The sequence below is a fragment of the Oryzias melastigma genome, linkage group LG1, assembly GCF_002922805.2.
Source record: "Oryzias melastigma strain HK-1 linkage group LG1, ASM292280v2, whole genome shotgun sequence".
NCBI lineage: Eukaryota > Metazoa > Chordata > Actinopteri > Beloniformes > Adrianichthyidae > Oryzias > Oryzias melastigma.
The window spans coordinates 10,854,882-10,880,320 of record NC_050512.1 but is presented as its reverse complement, the minus strand read 5'-3'; the positions used below and the strand labels follow the sequence as shown (position 1 = coordinate 10,880,320).

Sequence of the window (25,439 nt, the reverse complement as noted above, 5' to 3'; positions counted from 1 at the left end):
TTTTTTCATATTTTGTATGTAAGAATAAGAACATAAACAATTCAGTTTTAAATGAAGCAAAAAAAGCATTTTTTTATGATGAGCAAGATGCAGTTTTAAAATAAATAAAATAAAATAAAATAAAATGTGCTGATTTTTTCATTTTTCTTCCATAGAATGTTCTGAGTTCTCATTACCTCTACACATCTCTTCAATAGCCCTCACAAATAGAAACACATTTTATGTCTTAATCTGATTAAAAAAGAAAAACAAAATTCTGCGACATCAAAAATGCAGTTCTGGTACCGTTTCACAACACATTTATCAGATACCTTTGTGGAGTCTTTTCTTCTCATTGTTCGGAGCTGAATGGTGAAGTTTCATTAGTCTTTGTGCTGGAACGTCATTGTTTGTGATTCAGATATGGTTACGTTGAAGGCATCTGTGAGAGATCAACTGTAAAATACCTGGCTGCCACTCCCTGACTTCTTTTATCCCCGAAGTGGACAGACAGGGTAAATGGGCACTCCTTGATAAAAGACTATTTCTGTTTTATCAATCTCTGAACTTTTCAAAACCTTCATTACGTCATTACGTAAGAACTTTGTGACAGCAGTGTTTGTTGTGCTACCTTTGACACACCCGGTCAGCCCAGAATATCAATAGTGATTTTCACATTTTTATTAAGAGGCGTATCATAAATCGAATCTATTAAATATTGAATCTGAGCTGAATCCTATCAGTCAATGTTGGTTTAATCTTCTTTGTTCTGTTCTCTCCTCAGTAACTTTCTTCTCAAAGCCCCCCCGTCCCATGAGACCTCCTGCGTTATGAAATTACACTGTTTTTTCCTACTGGTTTACTTGGGGACCTTCTCTGGTAAGGAGATATTTACTTGTGTAATGTGAGACACCATCAGTTACACCTTAAAGCGCAGAGACATAGAACATACATGTGTGCTCCTTTCTGTGTGACAACTAGAGAGGTCATCTTTGTCATAATTGGTACATTTGTCTTCATTGTGACGATGAGACGTATCCCTGATCACTTTATTTGTAACATTTAATACTGAGAATATTAAATAGTACTTGGAATTAGTTTTTTTTGCCATATTTTCTTTTTTTCTGACTCTTTTCCTGCTTCTTAACAGTGGGATCAGCTGCCTTTAGGTATGTTCTTTCACTTTGAAACTCTTTTTTTCTTTAAAACACATCCGTGACAATGCACTTTGTTGTTGTTGTTGTTTTTTTAATGTCTTTGTTTTTGATTGGAAACCTTTTAGAAATCCAACATGTTCAAGAAGAAACTCATGCGATCCGGTGAGTTTTATTGATTTTTTTTTTTCTAAACAAATATACAGAATAACCACAAGTGAAACATTATTTAAAAAAATGCCACTTTTATGACATTTAAACTGTAATCAAAACCTCTATTTGGTTTACAGATAAGCAAAAGTGAAGTATTTTTTAATTACACGATTCAGAGGTTATGTTTGCAAAAGATTTAACGATTTTATTGCTTTAAAAGTGTTCAAACAAATGTTCTTTTTTTATTGTAGAAATAAAGTTATTTATTTGTTGTACATAAAGCAAGATCAGATGATAAGTCAATGAATGGAGACATTTTAACCTCTTAAAACCCACGCTAACCTTTTACACTAGGGGTGTAGGGAAATATTGATTCGGTGACGTATCACAATATTTCATTTGCCGATACTTGTATCAATTCAAAATGTTGACAAGACAATATATAATTAATTATTTGTGAGTCTTATTTTATTTTTCACCTAAACTCCCAACCACTAGTTGGCAGCACGGCACACTTTGATCAACTCTACTACGCACCCGAACAACAAGATCTCGCGAGAACCAGCTTGTGTTAAATGTTGACTCTCATTTGTTGAGTCAGCCTGGCAGATTTGTGGTTATAAAACGAATACTACTTAGTATGACTTACTTTTTTCTTAGACAAACTCTTTAAAAAAGGTGAAAAAATGTTCAGTCTTGGGATATGTTGCAATATCTATCGTATCGTGTGACGTATCGTATCGTCAAATTCTTGCTAATACACACTCCTACTATACACACATACAGTTCCCCAGTGCAGCAGGATTGTGGTAATATAACCGCAGACGTGGACGCCAGGTCCTGAGAAGGCATGACTCAGCAGAAAGCTAAATGACAGAAATACTTCCCTTCAAGTACAGATTTATCAGAAACACCATCTGAATTCTTGAGTGCGTGAGTCTAAACATCATCAGAGCTTTGTTCCTGTAGATACTCATTAGCTCTTTTCACAGTAAACTTAATGAACCAGATCAGGGCTCAGTGTAATTACTCAGTCTGGATGTCTGATTAACACACGTGAGTCACTTCTGTCCTCATGTGGTCAACTATTGGAGATCAAAGATTAGTAAAAACAACAAAACACCGACTCGAACATTTTAACCTTCATTAAAACATTGCTGTGAAGTATTTCAACTTTTACAAATATTTCCATTCACTGTACAGAACTCCAGTTATTTTTATAGTTTTGATTTAGAATTATTTCTATTAAAGTCACTTCTATTGCTCACCTTGATTCTGTTTTTATTGAACTTGTCTACATCCTTATTTAAATGTCCAAAAAAAAAAAAAACTATAAAAAGATAATATAAAAGTAAAAATAATTAGTTAACCATTATTACAGCTGTAAAGAAAACATTTGGCTGTTCTGTGGAGGTAACACAGAATTTTTGGAGCTTAGGTGTTTTGTAAGTGTAATTTTGTCATTTAAAACAGATATTGACAACATTTTGTGTTTAATTTAGTTTTATTATTAGAAAACTGTATAGCTATGCATTAGAGCAAAAGTTATACTTTGGTGAACTGGATTAATCCACAATTAGTGCAACTTTAAAAAGGAAACTTTATTCAGAGGTTTGAAATGCAGATATGATATTTTCATGAAATGTTTGCCCACACACTTTAATCATAATATTTCATGTCATTTTGTTTAACTCAATGAAAAATCAAATAAAATAATCTTTAAATTATTAAGAGAAAAAATCAAAACATTTCATTAAAATATACATTTTGAGTCAACAAATAGACAATTCTAAAGTGCTGAAACTCGTGTGTCAGTCCACTTAGTCACGAGTAGAGACCTTCAGTCGTCATTGTGGTTTCTCTGTGATAGTTTTGGAACGAGTCGAATGCTTTTGACCTGTTTGTGTGGTCCTAATCTCTTCTGTCATGCATTTAAAGGAGCCGGATGCGACATCTCACTTCCTGCAGTGTGTCGGGCTGCCTCCAACAGACACCGGCAGAGACCACATGCACAGGCTAAAAAGAGTCCTTGAAGGCACCATGGACATTTACACTTTCATGGTATGACTAAAGCAAAATAAAGTAACCTTCTACAAGGTTCCAGCTGCAGCCAATGCCAATCCTGATTTAAAATATGTTTTTGATCTATTGGTCATTGATTTAGAATGTACAACAACTAATAATCTTGTTCAAATAAAATCAACTGTTCCAGTTTTCTTTGTCATTTTTTTTTTTGTTATTTTTTTCTGTCACAGAAATCCAGCTTAAATGGTGTGCCGCTTCTGTCTCTGGAGGGAGAACTGGAGTTAAACGGGAGAGCAGACCCGCTCCAGAATGAAGCTTTGGTCCAAATGTGGCTGGAGGTCAAGATGAAACCGCTGCTGAAATCTATAACCAAAAACTTTCTTTCCTGCCTCAGCACCAAGAACTTCAGCTGCTCCACTTACCAGACTGTGTATGCGTTCTTTTATTTATTTTTTTTTATAAAACTTCACTTTTTTTGCGGGAGCAGCTCCTGATTCTTTTCCACCTGCATCATCTCCTCCACAGGATAAAGGAGCTGAGTCAGCATTACTCAGAAATGAATCCAGCTCAGCAAAAGTGGATCTACACCTTCTTCATGTATCCATTCCTGTCAGGAGACGGAGCTTATGGTAAGGTCTTTATTTGAACTTTAAAAAAAAAAAATGAAATTAAAACCACTAAAGAACCATAAAAAGCCACAACTTTAAATTCAAAAGAAACCCATGTAACTTTTGTAAAACTAGTTAGGAATTTTATGGCAGCACCAGAAAAAAAAAAAAAAAACAACAAGAAATGAGGTTTATTGTAATATTGTTCACCCTACACTTCTTTATTAATAACTGTTCCAGAATTAAACCAATGCAAAATATACAAAAGAGTTATTCTTGGACTGCGACGAAGTATTAGGGCCACCAAAAAAAAAACAAACAAACATGAATTTTAAAGTTAAAAATATACAACTTTATTGTCGTAATAAAAAAATAAAAAAAGAGGCACCTTGTATGCCATCTTATTGGACACATTTGGAGCAATAAAAAAATAATTCTTATCATCTAAAGCTGCCAGACCATGAATTTAATCACATTGCAAATTCATTCAAAAGTCTCTGATTGCTACTTCAGAACCTTTTTCTTGTTTTTCTGGTGTTCAGCATTTGTGCCATTGCTCAATAAAAAACAATAGATGTTGGGATACAGGATATGCTGATAGCAAGGCTGCATGATGTGAAGACAGAAGCATTTGCAGCCTCAGTCAGTGTGTGATCCGTTTACAGGTTGTGCAGACCCAGAGGAAAGCAGTGAGGAGTGGCTGATGAAGAACTTTGGTGCCTTCAGAGCAATGGCCAGAATGAAGGACTTTTCAGCTCTCAATATGGTCTTCAGTGGAGTGAGTCGAACTGATCCATGAAGAAGGAACATCGATTCTTAACCTTTATTTTGGAATTAACATCTGCAAATGTTTTCCTTCTGTGTTCACTCATAGCTGGAAGTGCTTCACCTGCTGTCTCCTGCACAAAAAGCAGAGCTGCTCATGAGGCCTGAAGTGGAAAGCTTTGAAAATGGCACCCTGTCCCTGATCTTCCACAGTTTGTTGAGAGGAGGCCCTGAATCCACAGCTCACGCTGGAGGTGACCACTGGACAACACCTGCAGTCTCAACTCCATCACCCTCCTATACCACACAGCCCTCACATCAGCCACACCCCCAGTCTCCTCGTGAAAAGCTCAGAAAGGTTGAAAAATGATGCAAATGTTTATTTGAATAACAGTCACTGTCTTTGATTTAGTTGCATAAATATTACAGATAAAGTAAACAAGGAGCGTTTGTTGACTCTTTCAGATCTTAAATGGATTCATGACGGCGGTCAAACCCATTGGGAGCTTCGTCCATGAGTTTATCTCTTTCACGCGTCAGGTAGAGTAAACCTCACGTGCACATCTATGCTGAGTTTGGAGCAGCCGGGGGTTAAACGTCTGCGTGTGTGTTGTTCCTTCAGAGAAATGCATCTGATATTAGAAGCGCCACGATGACTCAGTTCCTGCTCAACTGGACTCTGGCTGAACTGGCTGACATGTTTCAGCCTAAAGACAAAGTTCCAGAGGAGCCACAGTTTGATGTGACGAATGTGGAGGATTGGTACCAGCAGGTTGTCCTGCCAGTGCTTCAGAGCTTTATCTCAAATAATGAAATCCTGAATCATAAAAACATCAAACTTGCTTTTCAACAACTTTTGTAAGTCAATTTTCTTTTAGTTAAAATTTGTTTTCTTTCCTTTCAGTGTTGAAAATAAGATCAAACTCAGAAATAAATTCTGATGTCAATAGATTAATGTAGAGTATATTCTTGTATTTTTAAAATGTATTTAAAAAAAACATGAACATGAATTAGGTAAATGTTTATGACAAAACATTCAAAACCTTATTTTTTGAAGTACAACTCCAAAGAAATATATATATTTCAATCATTCTTATAGGAGTGGTGCTTTTTTCATGTTTCACATTATATTGTAGAGTCTCTTTTTTTCAATATGTAAACTTTTTTTTTGTCTTTTTAGTCATTTGAACAATCCTGGAGACAATGAGTTTCCAGAAAACCCAGAGATCCAGGATGTCTGCAGTATCACTCTTGATAAGACCCACTGCGGGGTGAGAATTCATTCCTGTTCTGCTAATTGAACTTATTTAAGTCTCCTCTGAGCAGCTAAAAAGCCCCCCCCCCTTCTGATAACTTCAGTTTCTGATGATTACTGTGGTGTTTCAGCTGACTGATGCCGTGGAAAATGTGGCTCACGTTTTGCATTGTGCTGCTCGCACAAACCTGACATTGAATGAGGAAACAATAATGAGGCTGATTCTGGAGCTGACCAAACGTCTGAACTCCCTGATCAAAGAACTGTCCAAAACTGTAAGTATGCAGCCACACTAACCTAACAAATCTCATGAAATGACGGAACAATTTCAAATGCTCATCCTGTCTTAAAGAACTTCAAGGAAGTGTCTTCTGAAATCAAGGAGATCTTTGGTGAGGGAGAAGCTCCATCTCTGACCCAGGAACACCTGAAGGACCCCGACTTCATTCAGCTCTGGTTCCAGATCAAGCTGCTGCCCCTCCTGCCGGATGTCCACCCAGATCTCCTCTCCTGTCTGAGCAGCAAGAACTTCTCCTGTCCTGTCTACCAAACCCTGTGAGTTCACAGCTGTGTGTTGATGGTTGTGTGTTGTTGTGTGTGGATGTGATCCTCCTGACTTGTGTCTCTGACATGCTGCTTTCAGAGTGTCAGCACTGGGCGGATACATGAGTTTCATGGAGGCTGACCCCATGTACAGTCAGAACATCTATAAATACTTCATCTATTCTTTCCTGCAGCAACACAACATCTCTGGTGAGCAATCCACAACACAAGCATGGAAGCAAAACAATCTGCAACAAAAAATACATACAATATTATTATTTGCTGTATGTGTAACATTTTAAACATTTCAATGACTTTTGTGGAGAAAAAAAAGGTGTTTTCAGGCTTATTATACAAAAAAAAAAAGGATTTCAAATTTATAGTTTTTAAGTCACATATTTTAAAGACCATCATAAACAGTGTTTTTTGTTAAGACATTTGAATCTGCTTGAAAGTAAACTGTACTTTTTGTACACTAAGCTTCTATGTTACTGAATTTAAGAAGTATCTGGTTTGCTGTAATATGTTTCAGACTCTAATTGTTCAGTCAACGGCAGCGCAGAATGGTTGGAAAAAAATGTTGGTTTCTTCTCAAAGTTTGCCTCCATCACTGACTTTTACGAGCTCAACCCTAATTTCTCTGGAGTAAGTTTCCATAACTGGAACAAGTTATTTTTAGTAAGAAGTTTACCCTCTAAAAAGTAAGTGCCAATAACCATATAACTTTTTTTTTTCTTTTCTCCGTGTTGTTCAGCTGGAAGCTCTTCATCTTCTGACTCCAAACCAGACAGCAGAGATGCTGCTGCTGCCTCTGCGTACTCCACCAGAGAGAGATGTGGTCATAAGTCATGTGCTTAACTATCTGATTGAGTCACCAGAGGACCGGAAACTGCTGGAAGTTCTGCACTTTGTAATCGAACTTGCTCAGAAGGTAACAGGTTTGATCAGGGTAATAATTCAAGAAACTTCCCTATTTTGGATAATTTATTGTAAAATACTCACATTTTTCAGATCAACTCTTCCTGCAGCGTCTACACACTTCTGTAAGTACACACACACTTAACGGGTTGTAAACTGAAAGATGCTACTTTGTGAAAATCAAAAAGTCTTATTCTGCCATCTGCTGGAAATAAGTGGCATTACACCCCATTTAAAAAAAAGAGGACAGTTGTTTCTTGCCATAAAGTTAAGCATAGAATTAAAACATTTTTTTAGGTGGAAGCTAGTTAAAGGTTTTTGTAAGGTGCTTTGGTTATAAATTATTATTATTATTTTTTTACACTCCAGTTTGTCTTATAAAGGGATTTCTGGGAAAGTAATGTTGTCAGGGATGGTGGTGTAGGACCCAAACGCAGGAGACAAGACTTTGTGGCAGAAACTTCATCTATTAAATAAACTTAAACATGACAAAACCATGGAGAACCAAACCAGATCAGAACAGATGAGCTGAAAACCAGACATTTAAATACACTAAAGTTAATTAACTAAATGAAGACAGCTGTGAATGATTTAACCTGAACATGGTGAGACTGACAGGAAAAAACAGAACATGACTAAACAAGCTCAGAATCCCGAACAAATGTAGAAAATATGAAGTAAAAAGTGGTAAACTAAGACTTATTTTTAAATATATTTTTTAATCAACTCTGTTTGGATTATTTTCTGACTGTATTTCTTTTATTTTTGACACGTTATTCTGGTTTTTAGTTTGGATCAACTATACAATGTCATCCCGTCTCTGCGTCCAGACTGGGAACCAGTTGTCTGGGCTTTGATCAGTGATTTGATCAATATTGTACCAGAGCGTAAGTAATTTATCAATTTAATTGAATTTAATTCAAATGTATGTTTGGTTGTTTTACACTAGCATGTAATTTTTGTTGAAATAATACTTTCTTGTTTTGTTCTAAAACAGACTGTGTGACGAAGGACATGATGGTGAGGTTTTATATTATTTACTTAAAATGTAAAAGTATACGTTTTTTTAATGTCTTAATGTGCACTTTCACCATTATGATTCACAGTGTCCACAAACCCAAGTTAATGGTAAGGCTTCTGTGTTTTTTTTATATATTTATTTATTTTTTTAACCATAATAATAAGATGAATAAAACTTATTCAGCTTTTTGTACTAATAAATGTCTCACTAGCACCCTATAAACACATTAATAATGTTTGTTTATGTGTTAATAAAGCTTGTTATGGAATCTTATTATTATTATTATGTTACCATGTTATGTTTCAATTGGAGAAAAAGGGAAACAATATTGATTTTTTTTTAATTGTTATTCTTTCCTTAAAGGCACAAACATTTGCAAAGACATTGACAGGTATCCCATGATATATTTTTAAAAATTCAAAATATTCCTGACTAATAATTTACTTTACATTGACACAAACGTTCTCCATTATTTTCACAGCTCTGACCTGGAATTCTACATGAACATGTCCACCCATGTTCCTTGTAACTTTACTCTGGACAAATATGCATGTGCACAGGTGATTATTGAATAAACTAAATGTAAATGTGAACATTTAGTCATTGATAAAGTAAGAAAACAAAGTTCCACCTCTCCACAGTTGGAGAATTTTGCAGCTGATCAGCTGGCTTCCCTCCTGAGATGTGATCTGCCCGGAAACAGCAGCCGCTCCAGAGTGTTGTGGAAGTTGCTGCTCACTAAACTCTCCAACGTCTTGGATCCAGCTCTGGACCTGCTGGCTAACATGGTCAGAGCTTCAGCAAATATTGTGAAGCTGCTAAACATTCACTCCTAGTTTAAATGTAATGTTGAATTGTGTCTGCATCAGTCTGTGGACGTGGTCAGTCCGTCAGCGCCTGAGATTCTGGATGTCATTGGGGAGATGAGGGTCTTCCTGCTGACTGACCAACAGCTGATGGACAGCAGCGTGGTCAAGTTGTGGTTCTCCGAGCGTTTAAGTGTCTTCCTGCCGTCTGCCTCAGAAATGTTCCTGCTGTGTCTGAGCAGCAGGAACCTCAGCTGTCAGTCCTTCCAGCAGATGTAAGGAACAACATATACTGTGTAATCTACATGTTGAATATGAACTGGATTGTGAAATTTTAAAGTCAAATTAACACATTTTTCCATCAATAGTGTGCAGGTGTTTAGTCATCAGTTCAGAGACATGACATTCCAACAGCAGCATGTGATCTTGAAGGATTTCATCCTCCGTTTCCTGTCAGAACCGTACACAGGTACTGCTTTCATAAAAAGAAATCTGTTATTGTTGAAAAGTGAGTTTCTATTCAGTTTCTTCTGAATTGTTTCAGGTCCAGGTTGTGTTTCTGCCTCCAACAGCAGTGCAGAGTGGCTCAGCAACAACTTGGGTTCTTTCTCAGAGCTTCTGTCTGTCAGTGAGATGTTTGATCTGAACCCACAGTTCAATCCGGTAAGATTTAAACATCTACAAAAGTTTAGAATTGTTAAAATAGAAAATATGTCTGAATTGAATAAATGATCTGATTTCAGATGGAGACTCTCAGTGTTCTGAGTCCAAAGCAGAGTGCAGAGCTGCTGGTGCTGAAACATCCCACTCTGCCAAACACAGACGTCATTATCAACAAACTCTTTGATTATTTCACTGAGTCTCCAAGAGAGAGGAAGTTTACAGAGTTCCTGTCATTCCTTGTTGTGTTTCTCGAAAAGGTGAATGTCTATTTAATTTCTAATTCTTAATTAAAAAAAACAGCTCAGCTGTATCAAATACTCATCAATCTCTTTTTTTTATATAGGCAAATTTTCCCTGTTCATCATACAAGACGCTGTGAGTTTAGAATTAGATGTTTTCTTAAATCACAAGGATTCAAATACTTAAGATGTCAAATGTTTTTAATGATAAAATTGTCAATATTCCAGGTTTTCCAGATTTGACAACACCTCATCCACATCTTCTCCTGATGTTGCATCATCTATCATGGACACCAAAGTGGCTTTGATCAGCTACATACCAACGGGTAAGAAGTTCACACACAATAAAGAGATTTGTGCAGAACGTTTGTGATGTAATGGCATCCTAATGCTTTCATGTATAAGTTTTCTGAATGACAGTTACACTTAACTAGCAACTAACACTTCAATTCTTTGCAACATTAAGTAAATTCTAATCATTAATAAATACTGTGTATTTTTAGATGGAGTTTGACAAAAAAAATTTTTTCTGCTATTACTCATAATTATGACTTATCAATGGTAACATCAGCAACAGCTTACAGACTAAACAAGCTTTTGTAAAATTTAAGTAAGTAAAAATTATGTTTCATTTGTTTGACTTGTTTCTTTCCTATTTTTCAGATTGCATTATATACAGCGGAAAGGTAATAATCTGATTTTTATATTGTTGTTTTTTTTTTTATTTGAATAATTAACAATTTTTCCTTTTTTCTTCCTAAAGTGTAATTTTATTACAACAAATGGTAAGTGTTTTTACTATATAATGAGTTAAATGTAAAAGTATTTGTTCTTTTTTTGCAAACAAATTGAAATCCTTTGCTTCTTTTTTGTCAGAGACAACAATTTGTAATGGAGTAAACAGGTAGATTTTTTTTTCTTATTTTTTTACAATTGTTACCCCTAAAAAAATATCATATTGCAAAAAAAAGATACATGGTGTTGTCTTGACCCACAGCACAGAGCTTCAGCTCCATCTGGACAGTGGACACATAAATGGTCGTTTCTGTGACTTCCCCGTGGAGGAACTAGCTTGTGCCTCTGTAAGACACAAATACAGATCAACAGCTGCTGCATGCTTGACTGCACATTCAATGTGTAATTTGTTATTTTTAACAGCTCTCAACGTTAGCCGCTCCAGATCTTGCAGATATTCTGCGGTGTGATCGATCCTCCAGCTCAAGTGGATCCCCTCAAGTCTGGAAGCTTCTCCTGGTTAAATCCACCAGAGTTCTGGATGAAGCTCTAGATCTCCTGCCCGCTATAGTATGACTATCTACTGACATTTTCGTTTTTTCTTTTAAATTTAAAATGTTGGTTCATATATTTTTTTTTAATCCAAAAGATGTAATTTAATTTGACCTAGATTTTGTTGATTAAAAATTGAAAGGAAAATTTTTAGAAAACTGTTTTATTTTATTGTGTTGTAGACCTTTGACCCCAGCAGTCCCTCAGTGTCTGTGATTCTGGACAGCATCAGAGAAACCCGACTGGACCTGTTCAGCACAGACGCCCTGAACAATCCCTTCATGCTGCAGCTGTGGTTCAACAAACGTCTTCATCCGTTCTTACCTGCAGTTTCCACTGATTTCCTCTCATGTCTGGCAACAAAGGAACTGCAGTGCAGCTCCTACCAGTATATGTAAGAACTGCAGAATTACAATTACTTAAGAGAAAAAATATATATATATCTAATGAATTTTGTGCATTGATTTTATCCCATTCATGTGATTTCTGAACTCAGTTTGAAGAGCTTGAGTCAAGTCTGGGAGAAGATGACTTTTGAAAATCAATCATCTGTGTACACAAACTTCATCAAGATTTACCTGAGCAGAAATGAGACAGCAGGTGTGTATCCTTCTGCACCCACATACAAAAAATACATGAAAACACATGAAGAAAAAGTTATTTTCTCCCTATCTGCCCTCTCATATAAAGGAGAAGCTGTCAAATTAAATTAAAGCTTTTGCTGGAAATCTTAATTTTTTTTTTATGCTTATAGGTGTAATTTTAAAAACTGTAAATTGTTTTTTATAAACTCCAGATTTGTTAAGGATTTTATACTTTTATAAGAATATTAAATGTGTCAAAAATAATAATTTATTACATAGCGAACTTTTAAAATTGTCTTCAATGTTTGCTGTCTTAAAAGAAAACGTAAAAACCTTTTAAAAAATCTTTCCAGGGTGTGTGTCTGCCTCCAACAGCAGTGCAGAGTGGCTGATGGACAACCTGGGATCCTTCTCTGAGCTTCTGTCTGTCAGCGAGATGTTTGATCTGAATCCACAGTTCAGACCTGTGAGCTTCACATTTTGATTGGAATGAAAATGCTTTTTTCATCTATTATGACACTTCCCTGTTTATTAAGAAATGATCTCATTTCAGATGGAGGCTCTCAGTGTTCTGAGTCCAAAGCAGAGTGCAGAGCTGCTGGTGCTGAAACATCCCACTCTGCCAAACACAGACGTCATTATCAACAAACTCTTTGATTATTTCACTGAGTCTCCAAGAGAGAGGAAGTTTACAGAGTTCCTGTCATTCCTTGTTGTGTTCCTGGAAATGGTAAACATCTCACAGTTTTGAAAATATTATAATATGAATATTTTTGACAAGGAAATTATGATTCTTTTGTTTCTTTTTTAAAGGGGGATCTTTCCTGCTCTTCATACAAAACGCTGTAAGATTCAGATCTTCAGTTTTATATTTTTCATATTATAAAAAGCTAGATATATAATTATTTTTACTTTTTCTCAATATTTTAGGTTCACTAGACTTGACTATATTGCAGCCACAGGTTTTCTGGATGTTTCTACAGCCGCCACAAACAGCAGATATGACCTCTCTAAGAATATTCCATCTGGTAAGAGATTCATCAGATAAACATTCATCATAACCTTCTTGTTTCACCCTGGACCACTATCGCTGGGTGGTTTTCACCTGAGCAAAGGTTTTTACAGGATTTTTAATATGTTGCATTTTTCTGAGAGTCATGGTCTCTGGGTAAAACCTCACATGTCTCAGGAATGGGTGGTCCAAAGGCCAAGGCCCAATCAGAATTCTTCCCTTCTCCTTCATTTGTCCCTCCAAACGGAGAGTTTTGACAAAATAGTGTCTCATATTTCGAACCTCACTTTCGTCGATGACGTCATCAATAATCGCCAGTCCGCTAGCTTCCAGCTCCTGAATATACGCAACAGCGGTTTTATAACTTCAAAAAGGTCATGCTGCAGCAAAAAGTCATGACTTGCATTTAAATGTAAACTTCTGTGGTTCATGCACATCTACGTGAAGAAAAACGCTTCTCAGGGCGACGCGGTTTACCCTCATGGGGGAGGACTTTATATCCCTCCGTTTGGAGGGTCGAATTTAAAAATAATAATTCTGGAAAAACTTACACTTAAACTTCCCCTTCAAACGGAAGAGGAGGGACAATTGCTAGGGAGATGGGAAGAATTCAGATTGGGCCCAAGTCTCCAGTATAATTGTTTTTTTTTTTTTTTAGGATTTTTTTTCTTCTCAATTACTAATTTTTCAGCAATTTTCCACAGTTTTTATTATCTTCCTTTGCTTTTATTTTCCATTTTGCTACATAAACCACAGTTAAAAAATAAAGAAAAACTACTCTGATTTATCACATGTTGTCATATTTTGATCTATTTTTTTATGATAAATACTTTTATTGGTTATACTATATCTGGTAAAAATAACCCGGCAAAAGTGATGGTGTAACTTTTAATAGTGAAAGTGTTCTTGGGTTAATGTAGCTTAACAGCCACCTCTTTAGTGGTTGTGGTTTGTACTTTTACCAGCATTAATTTGATTCATTCTCTAGTTTTAGCAAAATAGAAAAATATTCAATTTGAGTAGCATTCTTTAAATAAAAAAGAATAAAAATGTCATAAATGTACACTAAAGGTCTAAATTTAGGTGGTTTTATTTTGTAATTTTCTATTGCTAATGGAACTATATGTTAGTACTTGAAATGCTTTGCAGATTTTTAATTTCAGCCGCATAAATAATAAAAAAAAATGGTTGAAAGCACAACATAGAATGTACAGTGTTTATAATATTTTGTTCTAACTTATTTTTATTTTTTGTATTTCAGGTTGTGCCATATACAGTGGAGAGGTAATTGTTTAGAATTTAAAATATTTTCAGACATTTCAGATATTTTTGTGAATAAAAACTTTAAACCAGGATTGTGTTTCTGTTCCCCAAGTGCAACGCTGTCACAGCAAACCGTAAGTGTGTTCATTAAGTCTGGACGTTGAACAATGTGTTATTGATTATTTATTCATTCATCTATGGTGTTATCTTTCATTCAGAGTCCGATATCTGCACTGGAGTGAATAGGTATGACTTTTATTTCAAGAATCTCACAGTTTTTCTTTCAATATTAAATAGAAAAATGTTTCAGCTTTTGTGTCCTTTTGATCCATAGCACAGAATTTCAGCTTCAGCTCAGCAGCGGGAAGATGAGCGGACGTTTCTGTGACTTTTCTGTGGAGGAGATTGCTTGTGCTTCTGTAAGAACATATCTGATCAACACCTGTATTTTTTAATGGTTCCTGCTAAGTGTAATGCTTCACCTTCCTCATTTTTGTAAAGCTTTCAGCATTAACCACACAAGATCTGGCAGAGATTATGAAGTGTGGTCGATCGTCCAGCTCCGGCAGGTCCACGGAAGTCTGGAAGCTTCTTCTCTCTGAAGCTTCTGGGGTGCTGGATGAAGCTCTGGATCTTCTGGCCAACTCAGTATGAATTCCTTTTAATGGTTTCTTTTATGTTCATTTGTGTTAATTTGTGTTACTGCAGGAGGGCAGTTAGAAACAGATTAAAAGGTTACACAATTTATAAATCATCATTTTTTTTTTTTTGTCTTGGTGTTACAAAAATAAACTTTAAAACATCAAGAAAAGACAAAAGTATCTTTTGGGCTAATATGACTCAAAATCTTCCAAAAAAAGGAATGGAGGCTGATGAAGGTTCTGCCTTTTGATCTGGTTGTACTACTATAAAAAGACGTTTTAATTTGACTGTGTTATATTAACCTTAATAAATTAAAAAATATTTTTTTATGTGTTGTAGACAATCACCCTCACTAGTCCTTCAGCTTCCATGATTCTAGACAGCATTCAAGAAATCCGACTGGAGCTGCTGAGCAACAACACTCTGAACAATCCGTCCACGCTCCAGCTGTGGTTCAACAGCCGACTTCGTCCGTTCTTACCTGCTGTTTCCAGCAACTTCCTCTCATGTCTGGCTGCTAAGAATTTGCAGTGCAGCTCCTACCAGTACATGTAAGCAGTGCAGCAAGACTCTCTATATATTCTGTCACACCATATCACATGATTTGTGTTAACGTGATCCAACTTCTGAGCTCAGTTTGCAGATTTTGAGTGACGTTCAGCCACAGATGAGTCTGTCTAGACAAGTTCCCGTGTACACACACTTCATCAAGATTTACCTGAAGAGAAATGACACTGCAGGTGAGCACTTCACACCTATTCATTAATCTGCTCACATGTATTAGTATTTTTTAAATGTCTACATTAAAGAAGACACTTTTGGTACCTTTATAAATGCATTTATAAGAAGAAAACTTCCTGTGTATCAAGTTATCATAAAGTATTAATAGTGAACTTTTTTCTTATATCATTTAGTTTTTTGTTTTGTTTCTTTACTTCAGATCCTGGCTGTATCTTAAACCTCAACAGCAGCACAGAGTGGCTCCTGAACAACGTGGGAGGATTTTTTGTCCTCTTGTCTTTAAGAGATATCCAAGAGCTCTACCCACAATTTTCTGCGGTCTGTAGATCATTGTGTCTTGATTTTATAATTTTTGGGGGATTATTTTCTCATGGTTTTTTTTTGTTTTTTGTTTTTTTTTTTGTCTTGCTCTTGCAGATGGACGTTCTGCCATTGCTGTCAGTCAGACAGCTTGCAGAGGTAGCTGCCACACCTGGCCAGCTCACATCTGCAGGGCAGGTCACCATGGTGATGAGTTATGTCCCTGATCAACAATTGGCTTCCTTCTTTGATAATTTCTCACCCACTATCTTGGTAAGCTTAGACTAAATTTCTAAACTAAAATAAAAAGAGCATGCTGTGTTAAGAATGATGTCACTTCAACCGAAAAGCAAAACAGCAGCAATAGAAGATCTTTGTCATCCTACACATCTAAAGAAAATGCATTTCTGATGTTTTTCTGCAGGGTCATGAAAACATTCTCCCCTCCACTGTGAGGTCAGCCATGCTGCAGGTTGTGTTTGATCGTGCAAACCTCTCCAGTCCATCAGTCAGTGATGCTGTGGTGTTACTGTGGCTCCAAGATCGAATGCGCCCCCTGCTGGTGAATTTAGCATCTTACCATGTGACTCCATACTTTAATATACTGGCAGGACGAAACTGCAGCGTTGAGCAGCAGGGGTAAGTGTCAAGTAAAAAAAAAAAGCTTTTTATACTGTTTTATTTACACTTTTTTTTATAGCATTCATAATTGATAAAAATACAAATGTTTTATTTTGTCATTTCAGTGTAAAACTTCTGGACTTGGCTATCTCATCTCTGAGTAATGACACACAGAGAGAAGTTCAAAACCAAATTATTCAGGCTCTTCAAGGTAAATGCATCACATGGACGGGAAACTCATAACATGTATTTTTTGAAAAACCTAAAACTTTTTGATCTTGACCTTAAAACTTTTCAATGTAGGTCCGTCCCCTCTCCGTTGCTATGGTGACAACTACAGTGTGAGCTTCTACAGTTTCCTGAGGAGCTCCTTCATGGGATTCCAGTTCCCCAACCTGACCACCTTCTTGTCCCTCATGCCTCAAGACAGAAAGCAACAGGTGTGTGGACATGAAAGCTGTCTGGAGGACACTGAAATAACTATACAAAAAAACACACTAACATTTCTTGTATTTGTGTCTCCCCTGTAGCTGATAAACTCCATGCCTCCATCAGATCTTGGGGATTTCTTGCGTCAAACTAATGTTGTTGGAGAAGAATCACAGCTCTGTCAGCTTTACAGCAGCTACCTCCAGATACCACTGTTTCTAGAGACTGTATGTACAAACACAAACACACACCAAACAACATGAAAGCAGAAAGACTTGAACCTGAATGTTCTCTGCAGGAGTCTCTGCCACAGCCGGTGAGACAGAGAACTCTGCCTTGTGTTTGGCCCATGGCTCTCAGGAGCTCCAGCAGGTCAGAGGTTAACGCCTGGTTTGATCGAGGTCTCCCCAACTACTTGGTCTTCCTCACAAAGACTCAGATCAGCCAAATCACCTCAATCAACGCCTCATGCTTGGCCTTCCAGAAGATGTATGTTTTTCTATGTACAAATCTTTGCTCCTGTTAAGATAATGACAAAATCTGTGTTCTTCTAAAAGTTTATTCTGTGTTTTTTCAGTGTTTCTGCTCTTGGTTCCTACAACTACTCTGTTTCTGACTTCACCAGCCAAGACGTGTACGACACCATCAAGGTTTACCTGTCATCAGGTCAGTTTTTTTTTTTTTATAGCAGGGCGGTCTTAATATAATAGGCAAAAGGCCATAGCAGTAGGCTGGAAATGCCAAAAAGAAAGAAAAACTAAATTTCTTTAAATGTTTAGTTTTAAGTGTAATTCATTAGCTATATAGATATCAAAGTTTACAGGAAAATATGAATATTTTAAGTGTTAAGGATTTGAGAACAATTTATTTGTGCACTGAAAAAAACATTTTGCTTGTTTTACTTTGATCATTAGTACACAATATGTTTGATTTTTCTTTTTTCTTACAGCAACAGCACCAAAGTGCTACGACAGCAATGATGCAGATCTGAACTCCACAGCCTGGTTTGCAGAGTACATCGGCTCTTTCATCTCTTTCCTCACTGTCAAGGATCTTCAGTCATTTGGATCTCAGCAGGTTCTTTATTTAATTCAAATGTGCTTAAATATTTATAGATCAGTAGAAAATGACTTGTTAATAAACATAATGTTTCTTCTCTTCTCAGGATGTGCAGCGTTTCACAGTGAATCCTCAGAATCTTGCGCTCCTCAGTCAGTCCGACGTGGATCTGAACCTCATAATTTACTACATTCAGTTGGTTTATCGGCAAGACAGAAACTTCAATCCACTCCTGTAAGTTTAAAGCTATTAAAATCAGAACTTCAGTCAGAACTTTATACTATCCTGAATGTGATACGACCTGCTTTTATCTCCTTTCTAGCCTTCCTTCATTGGGGCAGTGCTTTGCCCCTGGTCCTGTCTTCACCCAGCTCAACGCACCAGAAAGTTTGACTGTTTTGGAAAATGTCAATGGAGTCTGCACAGACCTGGATCCACAGGTAATGAAAGCAATATGGAACATTTTTAGAGCAGTAATGCACTTTTATCAGTCAGTATGAAAATGAAAAAGGTTAGAAGCTGACAAATCACAGCAAATACATTTTTTTATTATTATGTTAAGCTCATTGGTCAGGTTTATATTGTATAATAATTATAAAAAAAGAAAGGCCAAATAGTTTACATTTAAAATCAGACCAAAAAAAGATTTCTTTTTGCTGTATTTGCTCTTCAAGTTAGAATATTTTGGTAGTTGTGTTTCTAATTTTCTGTAGAAATCATCGTGAGGAATTTGGAAAGGACAATTACATGATTTATGATTTAAATGCTAACAGGTTATGTTAATGAATCCGCAGTTTATTTGTCTCACTTGTTGTGTAGGTGAATGTTTAAGTCAAAGGTTTTACCTTCTGGACACACATTTGTGTGGGAATGATGACATCTTTGTTCTTCTTTTGCCTCCGTAGATCGCTGCTGCTTTAGCCAGTAATTTTGGTAAAAATATCAATTCCCAAATCATTGCTGCTCTGGGTAATGAATGCTCCAGCTTGTCCGTGGGTCAGATAAAGTCCATAAAGCCTTCAGACCTGAAGGACTCCCTTCACATTCTCAGCAATGTGCCTCACTGGAGTGAAGGTCAAGCCAAGGTCATCGTTCAGGCTTTGCTGTTTTCAGGGATGATGCAGGTACTCTTCTTTAATTTCCCACAAAGGTTTAACATTTTGGAAAACAAATTAATTTGTCCAGTAAAAGAGTTCCATTTGTTAGCCTAACACACTTCTTTACTTCTTATCAGATCAACAGCTCATCTTCATTCCAAAACCTGGGGTCACTTCTCATTGGCTTACCCGCCGGCGTGTTCAGCAGCATCAGCGGGGCAGAGCTCATCGCTGCATCCAGAAACCCTTCAGTCATGGCACACCTGGCATCCGCTCCACAGGTTGTCCAGCAGGCTTTTGTTGCACAGGTACGACAATCAAAAATACGTTTCTTTTTAACCCCTTTTTGCCTGAAGTGTTTTCCAATTTTTTATATATATGTATATATAAAAAACTATTCAGTGTTTTTTTGGATTCACTTTTTAGAATTAGCGACACATGACATAAATGGGTTAAACATAAACAAAAGTTAAATGGATAAATGACAATGTTTTAACACTTACATTCCTCCATTGACTGTCTTTTTTGAGCTGTCATCAATTGAGCTGAAAAACTGGGTGTGATCAAAACATAAACATATTTTCCATGAGTTTGAATAGTTTTGTGGGTTATTGTGACACCCCCATTTTACACAAATATGTCCCTAAAACAGAAAACTGCTTGTTTTTTAGAGTCGGATATCCTTTAAACTACAATTTAAAAAAAAACACCATCATTCTAAAATGGACATGTAACTATTTTCTTACAGATTCTATCATTGGACCCCAACAGTGTAAATATATTAGAGAACATTCCAGATAAATTTGTGGCTGAGATCCCTCGAGTTTTCCTGTTGCACTTTACCAACGACAGCAGCACCATCATCAAGCTTAACAACAAAGAATGGAGTCCCCAGCAGGTAGGGATACACATTTGTTATTCAAGTCAGATGTGTCGGCTGTGTGATCAATATTTTCATAATGAACTGCATGTTGTGTAACTTTTGCTAGGTGGAGCTGTTCTTTGATAAGATGTCAACAGAATCTGCCCTGGCTGTGCTTGGAGGACCCAACAAGTGAGAGTTAACAAGGACTTTTAAAAGTCAGACTTACTCCTGAAATAGACTTCAGATTGTAATTTTTTGTGTTTGTGTGCTTGTGCAGCTTGTCCTCATCTGTGCTCCAAGGATTCACATGTACAGGAGTGAGATATTTAGGAAGGGAGCAGATCAGAGAGCTGATCAAAGCCTGCCGAAGACAAGGCAATGACAAAGTCACACTGGAGGAGACACAGGTGAGACAGTAGAGGTCTCACTGGTATGAGTCTGCACATACTTATAACGCAGAAAAAGTCTCAACTTGTGGAAAAATGTTATCTATATGCCAAAAACTGTTGAATTATATGGTTAAGTGTAGATCAATGACAAAATCTTCTCAGAAATCTTGATAGATGGGTATTATAAAATACTTTTTTTTAGTTGGCAAAGGCTGTTGACGTGTTATATAAGTTGCTACACTAATTCTTGTGTTCATTGAAGACCTCTGAAAAACATATATGTAACTGTGTATAAAGAACTAAAACAAGTCGTACGACGCCCTAAAAGTTGCCAGATTAATTAGTTTTTCCATTATGTTTATAAATTCATATATTTTTACAAAAACTGACTTATTTTCTAATTTAACTGTATTTTTTTTATAGTAGAAATGCTGAATTCTGTTTTCTCTCCAACAGCTGACCTGCATGTACAACCATATCAGAGAAGAATCCGATTCCTCCAGCTTTTCCCTCTATCCTCCAGATGTGCTGCTGTACTACGAGTAAAAATCTTCTTTTGTTTTTGAATTATGAAAACAAATTTGTGCTCCAATAATGACTCACTAAAGTGTTGTATTTTCTGTTCCTGTGTACAGTTACTCTCTGGTGCCACAGAACAGCTGCAGATCGTACTTTGAAGAACTGGCTCATGCAGACTTCTCAGTCTTCTCTCCGGTCCTCAGCTACAAAAAGACTGATCTATTTGACAATGCAAAAAGCTGCTTGGTGAGTAACACTAACAAATCTTACACTCATTTTAAAGTTTTTTCTTTTTGAAATACTTTGCTGAAGGTTAATGCTGACAAATCTCCTTTTTTACACACATACCTATGACACTGTGAATACTCATTGGATGTTGCAAAAGTATTTTCCTTTTACATAAAAACCACTTAATCATCATGATACTATGTACTACATTTGCAGAAAACTCATTTATCTCCCCAGTAACTTTGTCTCATGACAAAATGTTTATGGTTCTTAGGTTTTTGCAGCAAAGTAGCAAATATCTACACTTCTGAGTATCAATTCAGAGCTTTAAATTGATTTTTCACCACCTCCATCTTTAAGGGAATAAACAGCACAAGTCTGACTGAGGACAATGTATCAGTTTTGGGGAACATGTGCTGCATGCTCAATGGCTCCTACATCCAAAACTCTCATCCATCCATACTGGAACGACTTAAAAACTGTCCAGATCTCAATGTTGAACAAACATCTGCAGTTGTAACCCTTCTGACCAATGGAAATACACCATATGGGTATGAAAACTGCAGCTAGTTGAAATACAAAAATTTACTAACTAAAATCTTGCATCTTTCAAAGACTATAGGGTACTTAAAAACTTCATTTAATTTGTTTTTTTTTTCCTGATCAGAGTTCCTTCGACATGGAATGAACAGACTCTAAAAGACCTTGGGATGTTTACTCTGTATTTGCCTTCATCTTTCTATCTACGCTTTGATCAAGTGAGTAACACCTGCATTCATGTGTTTAGAAGGGAAGGTCTCATGAAGGAAGGATCAAGTTGGAGCTCGTAAATGTCTTTTACTTGCAGGACACAAAGCGTAACTTCTTGAAGTACTTCCTGAAAGTTTTTGGTGGAGTGAGCAGAGAACAGAGGAGGCGACTGAAGAGAGAGATAAGACAGTCCATCACAAGTGATTCAGAACAAACTGCAGGTCAGTTTGCCTCTATAAATGTGTCTCTTTCTGTATATTTTCTTGATTACATTTTTTCTGACTCTTTTCACAGAATGCACAGCTGGAGTAATCACACAGGTCACAATCAGTGACCCCGCCTTCCCCTTTGACTATAGCGTCAATCAATTCAACAACTGTCTGTCAGTTTCAACCGTCAAAGACAATCTGGATGCCATCACAGAAAAGGTGGATGAGGAGGAATACCTCAGGATTGTTCTCCAGAAACTGAAAGAGGTGAGTAATGATCCTCTATATGAAACTGGTTAAAAGTGATATGTACCATTTTGAGTGAGTCAAGTAAAAAAGTGGTGTTTTTATTAGAAAAACATTGGACAAAAATGAATTTAAACATGGTTTATATATAGAAAATGTTGTTGTATGAATATGTCTAAAAATTAAATTGTGCTTCTTACTGCCCTCACTTGGATAACTTTTTTTTTTTGTCTTGCAGTATCAACCAATTTGTTATTTTTAAAGTTGAAGAAATGACAGCATCTATGTTTTTTTGGCACAATTTCTAAATCAATGTAATATTTTGTAGTAATCCTTAGATTCCAACAGTCAAGAAATCTAAACTAAACTTTAAGTTACTGATTTATTTAAGATTTATTTTATCTTCCATGTTTAGTTTTTCTGACATGGCAACACTTTAAAGAATAAACACTTATACCAACCAAGTTTGAAGAATTTAATTTGTTTCAATTCCAGTGTGTCAAAAAAAAAACAGTGCAGGGCATAATTACAAAACATGCACTGTCCATTAAAACTAATTGATCTTATTACCAACCAACCAACAAAGTATTACATTCAGTCTTGTTTTTAGGATGGCATAAACATTCTATATTCATCTTTGTCACAATGCTTTCAAGGAATCAAATGGGCTTTGTGGTTTTTCCTGTGTTGTGCTCTCAACAGTTGTTTTTCTTGCTCCCTACATTTATAATTAGCTTTCTGTCTGTTCAGCAGCAAACTGAGACATTTTACTGTATGATTTCAGGGCGATAACTTCATCATTCCAGAAGACGAGGTTCAGGTCTTGAAAGCAGCGTCCCGTGTGGCCACTCTTGAAGACATCCAGCTATGGACTATCACTCGAGTTGACACTCTTGCTGCTTTGATGGATTCTATAAACGGACAGTGGGACCCAAGCCTGGTATGGAGATGGAGTTGCACACATCGTGATTGTGCTAATGCTTCTTGAGCTTCACTTTTAATTGAGGTGTGTTTGTTTTCCTGCAGGCTAAAGCCATCATTAATAAGTACCTGGCTGTGGAAGGAAATAGTCTTGGTGGAGCGGAGCTGAACGTCATTGGAGGACCCAACCTCTGCTCTCTGGATGTGAGCGACATCAAGACTATTTCTTCACAAAGCCTCAAGTAAGACATCCAGAGTGTGTTTTGGGGACTTTGTTATATCAAGGCCTTTATGTGGTTCTAAAACTTTCTCCCAAAAAGATGGCATATGCAAAAAATATTGTCTTCATGTTAGGGAAGAAAGCTACAAATTTTCACAATATCACCAAAGTTTAAGACAATGCATAAATACTGCAAATACAATGTGTTTTCAAAAAACTGTTGACTTACAAAGACAAATTAACAACAATAAAGATAAAGAAACAAAACAATACTTTATCCTGTCTTTTAAACATCTTGAGAGTGCTTACTTCAATTTATGCAATAGTGTTTAATCACCAACAAGAGCAGTCAAGGGCAGGAATAGGATAGTGTCAAACCACATGAGAGGCTGTAAATGGAAACTGCTCAGAATGCTTGTCAGGTAGCACAAACAAGACTTCGCACTAAGCAGAGCTCAGTGCCAAGTTAAATACAGTGGAGGAGATTGCTAAATGGGGAACAGCTGAAGGAAGGTCCACGCTTAAGGAGCAGTGGTTGATGGGAGATACAGTGTGAGGAGAGGAGGCCTCAGGAGATGGCTCCCTCTGTTGGTGGACTCATGACAGTCGCACTGCTCACTCTCTGAGAAGAACTACTTCTGATGCTCACACCAGAGTGAATCGGGCTCAAGATGGACACATTTGTGGTTAGATTTTTCTTTTCTAATCTGCTTTATTCCCACTGTGTTCTGCAGAGAAGCTGAGGCTCTAGACGTGTCCAGCTGCACCGCTGAGAAAAAGAAAGAGCTCTACAGCATCGCCACTGTGGCGTTTCACATCAGTCCTCTCTCCGTTACCTCGTACCAGCTCGCACAACCTTATATTGGTATGGAAACATTTAACCAACATTTATTCAAACACAGGCAAAGCAAAGTTAATATCTGCCCTTTTTATTTTTTTACAGGAGGTGCAGATGTTGATTATATTCGCAGTTTGGTGGCCTCCGATGTTAACATGGACCTGGCCACATTCAGCGGTCTGGATGAGAATGTTGTTCTGGTCAGTTTTGTTTCATGAATTGTTCTGTTTCCATAAGTATTTTTCACAGCATCATTGTTAAATGCTCTGCTCTCCACAGGCTCTAACTGTAAATGAAGTCAAAGGTCTTCTTGGTGCCAACCTGCCAGATCTGAAGTCCTATGAAAACCAAGCACTGGTGCAGACCTGGATCAGAAACCAATACCAGTCACAGCTTAATATTCTAGGATTAGGCATCCTGGGAGGCAAAGCTGACCCCACCCCCTCCCCAGTGTACAACAGTTCCACAACATCACCAATATCCACTACTATAGGTGAGGTCTAAGTCAACGGTCGACCATTGCTGGGATAGAGGAGGCAGAATGTTCTCTTTCATTGATCTCTAGTCTCAGAAATCTGGTTTTTGTTTGCTCATTTTGCTGCTAAAACAACACATTTATGAACCTTTTATGGTCAGTTATACGACCAGAAAAGGTCTTCTCTAAAACTTTACTGCAAAAATAAAAAAAAGTAGGTCCTAAAATTATATTTGGTTAGTTTAATAAGGCCTACATCCTTATTCTAAAAACTCAAAAATTTAGGCAAAACTGAAATCCTTTTTCATAAATAGTCAAAGCAAATGCTTTTACACTAAAAGAATATTAAAGTATAGAAGGTTAACAAACAGTTATGACTAATGACTAATAATCTCTTTTTTCCCTCTAATTTTAGACAGCACCACATACAACAGACAGGTAATGTTATTTTATATATACCGTACTTTATAGGTTGTTTGAAGATAAAGCTCTTTAACCATGTTTCTTTTGCTTCTTTTTTTTTAGTGCCAAGTAGTTGTAGCCAACGGTAAGGGGTTTAATAAATGTTTTTATACCATGGTCTGGGTGAATACTCGATTCTGATTGGCTGCTGGG

General features: G+C 36.7%; 1 protein-coding gene and 1 long non-coding RNA gene across 3 annotated transcripts in view; one reads left to right on the top strand and one right to left on the bottom strand.

Moving 5' to 3' along the window:
* The window catches only part of LOC118598699, a 219,314-nt gene that overhangs the window by 2,191 nt on the left and 191,684 nt on the right, over window positions 1–25,439 (top strand). Inside the window, exons 2-77 of one of the 2 annotated variants that reach the window (XM_036211660.1) lie at window positions 764–858; window positions 1,130–1,148; window positions 1,262–1,298; window positions 3,225–3,347; window positions 3,542–3,741; window positions 3,837–3,940; window positions 4,585–4,697; window positions 4,794–5,042; window positions 5,150–5,224; window positions 5,307–5,542; window positions 5,865–5,955; window positions 6,071–6,214; window positions 6,292–6,494; window positions 6,583–6,692; window positions 7,015–7,127; window positions 7,237–7,413; window positions 7,494–7,525; window positions 8,190–8,287; window positions 8,398–8,420; window positions 8,507–8,528; window positions 8,785–8,812; window positions 8,903–8,981; window positions 9,063–9,209; window positions 9,291–9,502; window positions 9,596–9,696; window positions 9,772–9,890; window positions 9,971–10,147; window positions 10,234–10,265; window positions 10,358–10,455; window positions 10,793–10,815; window positions 10,893–10,914; window positions 11,006–11,033; window positions 11,127–11,211; window positions 11,288–11,434; window positions 11,599–11,810; window positions 11,913–12,016; window positions 12,354–12,466; window positions 12,554–12,730; window positions 12,814–12,845; window positions 12,931–13,028; window positions 14,274–14,296; window positions 14,388–14,409; window positions 14,494–14,521; window positions 14,610–14,694; window positions 14,777–14,923; window positions 15,257–15,468; window positions 15,554–15,657; window positions 15,858–15,976; window positions 16,076–16,231; window positions 16,383–16,597; window positions 16,705–16,790; window positions 16,883–17,019; window positions 17,110–17,235; window positions 17,307–17,497; window positions 17,586–17,674; window positions 17,958–18,085; window positions 18,174–18,301; window positions 18,390–18,507; window positions 18,973–19,191; window positions 19,302–19,472; window positions 19,913–20,062; window positions 20,154–20,218; window positions 20,307–20,436; window positions 20,875–20,960; window positions 21,054–21,183; window positions 21,526–21,716; window positions 21,833–21,923; window positions 22,013–22,136; window positions 22,210–22,391; window positions 23,155–23,310; window positions 23,397–23,533; window positions 24,246–24,376; window positions 24,455–24,549; window positions 24,629–24,842; window positions 25,240–25,262; window positions 25,350–25,371. In XM_036211660.1, the coding sequence (XP_036067553.1) occupies window positions 764–858; window positions 1,130–1,148; window positions 1,262–1,298; window positions 3,225–3,347; window positions 3,542–3,741; window positions 3,837–3,940; window positions 4,585–4,697; window positions 4,794–5,042; window positions 5,150–5,224; window positions 5,307–5,542; window positions 5,865–5,955; window positions 6,071–6,214; window positions 6,292–6,494; window positions 6,583–6,692; window positions 7,015–7,127; window positions 7,237–7,413; window positions 7,494–7,525; window positions 8,190–8,287; window positions 8,398–8,420; window positions 8,507–8,528; window positions 8,785–8,812; window positions 8,903–8,981; window positions 9,063–9,209; window positions 9,291–9,502; window positions 9,596–9,696; window positions 9,772–9,890; window positions 9,971–10,147; window positions 10,234–10,265; window positions 10,358–10,455; window positions 10,793–10,815; window positions 10,893–10,914; window positions 11,006–11,033; window positions 11,127–11,211; window positions 11,288–11,434; window positions 11,599–11,810; window positions 11,913–12,016; window positions 12,354–12,466; window positions 12,554–12,730; window positions 12,814–12,845; window positions 12,931–13,028; window positions 14,274–14,296; window positions 14,388–14,409; window positions 14,494–14,521; window positions 14,610–14,694; window positions 14,777–14,923; window positions 15,257–15,468; window positions 15,554–15,657; window positions 15,858–15,976; window positions 16,076–16,231; window positions 16,383–16,597; window positions 16,705–16,790; window positions 16,883–17,019; window positions 17,110–17,235; window positions 17,307–17,497; window positions 17,586–17,674; window positions 17,958–18,085; window positions 18,174–18,301; window positions 18,390–18,507; window positions 18,973–19,191; window positions 19,302–19,472; window positions 19,913–20,062; window positions 20,154–20,218; window positions 20,307–20,436; window positions 20,875–20,960; window positions 21,054–21,183; window positions 21,526–21,716; window positions 21,833–21,923; window positions 22,013–22,136; window positions 22,210–22,391; window positions 23,155–23,310; window positions 23,397–23,533; window positions 24,246–24,376; window positions 24,455–24,549; window positions 24,629–24,842; window positions 25,240–25,262; window positions 25,350–25,371 (8,729 nt within the window). Of the gene's footprint in view, window positions 1–763; window positions 859–1,129; window positions 1,149–1,261; window positions 1,299–3,224; window positions 3,348–3,541; window positions 3,742–3,836; window positions 3,941–4,584; window positions 4,698–4,793; window positions 5,043–5,149; window positions 5,225–5,306; window positions 5,543–5,864; window positions 5,956–6,070; window positions 6,215–6,291; window positions 6,495–6,582; window positions 6,693–7,014; window positions 7,128–7,236; window positions 7,414–7,493; window positions 7,526–8,189; window positions 8,288–8,397; window positions 8,421–8,506; window positions 8,529–8,784; window positions 8,813–8,902; window positions 8,982–9,062; window positions 9,210–9,290; window positions 9,503–9,595; window positions 9,697–9,771; window positions 9,891–9,970; window positions 10,148–10,233; window positions 10,266–10,357; window positions 10,456–10,792; window positions 10,816–10,892; window positions 10,915–11,005; window positions 11,034–11,126; window positions 11,212–11,287; window positions 11,435–11,598; window positions 11,811–11,912; window positions 12,017–12,353; window positions 12,467–12,553; window positions 12,731–12,813; window positions 12,846–12,930; window positions 13,029–14,273; window positions 14,297–14,387; window positions 14,410–14,493; window positions 14,522–14,609; window positions 14,695–14,776; window positions 14,924–15,256; window positions 15,469–15,553; window positions 15,658–15,857; window positions 16,232–16,382; window positions 16,598–16,704; window positions 16,791–16,882; window positions 17,020–17,109; window positions 17,236–17,306; window positions 17,498–17,585; window positions 17,675–17,957; window positions 18,086–18,173; window positions 18,302–18,389; window positions 18,508–18,972; window positions 19,192–19,301; window positions 19,473–19,912; window positions 20,063–20,153; window positions 20,219–20,306; window positions 20,437–20,874; window positions 20,961–21,053; window positions 21,184–21,525; window positions 21,717–21,832; window positions 21,924–22,012; window positions 22,137–22,209; window positions 22,392–23,154; window positions 23,311–23,396; window positions 23,534–24,245; window positions 24,377–24,454; window positions 24,550–24,628; window positions 24,843–25,239; window positions 25,263–25,349; window positions 25,372–25,439 lie in introns of both variants that reach the window. The other variant, XM_036211676.1, reaches the window with a different exon arrangement.
* On the bottom strand, window positions 18,077–19,042 carry LOC118599255. The gene is made up of 3 exons (XR_004948554.1): window positions 18,913–19,042; window positions 18,369–18,495; window positions 18,077–18,299 (listed from the first exon to the last, which is right to left on the bottom strand). It is a non-coding gene; the product is annotated as an uncharacterized LOC118599255 (long non-coding RNA).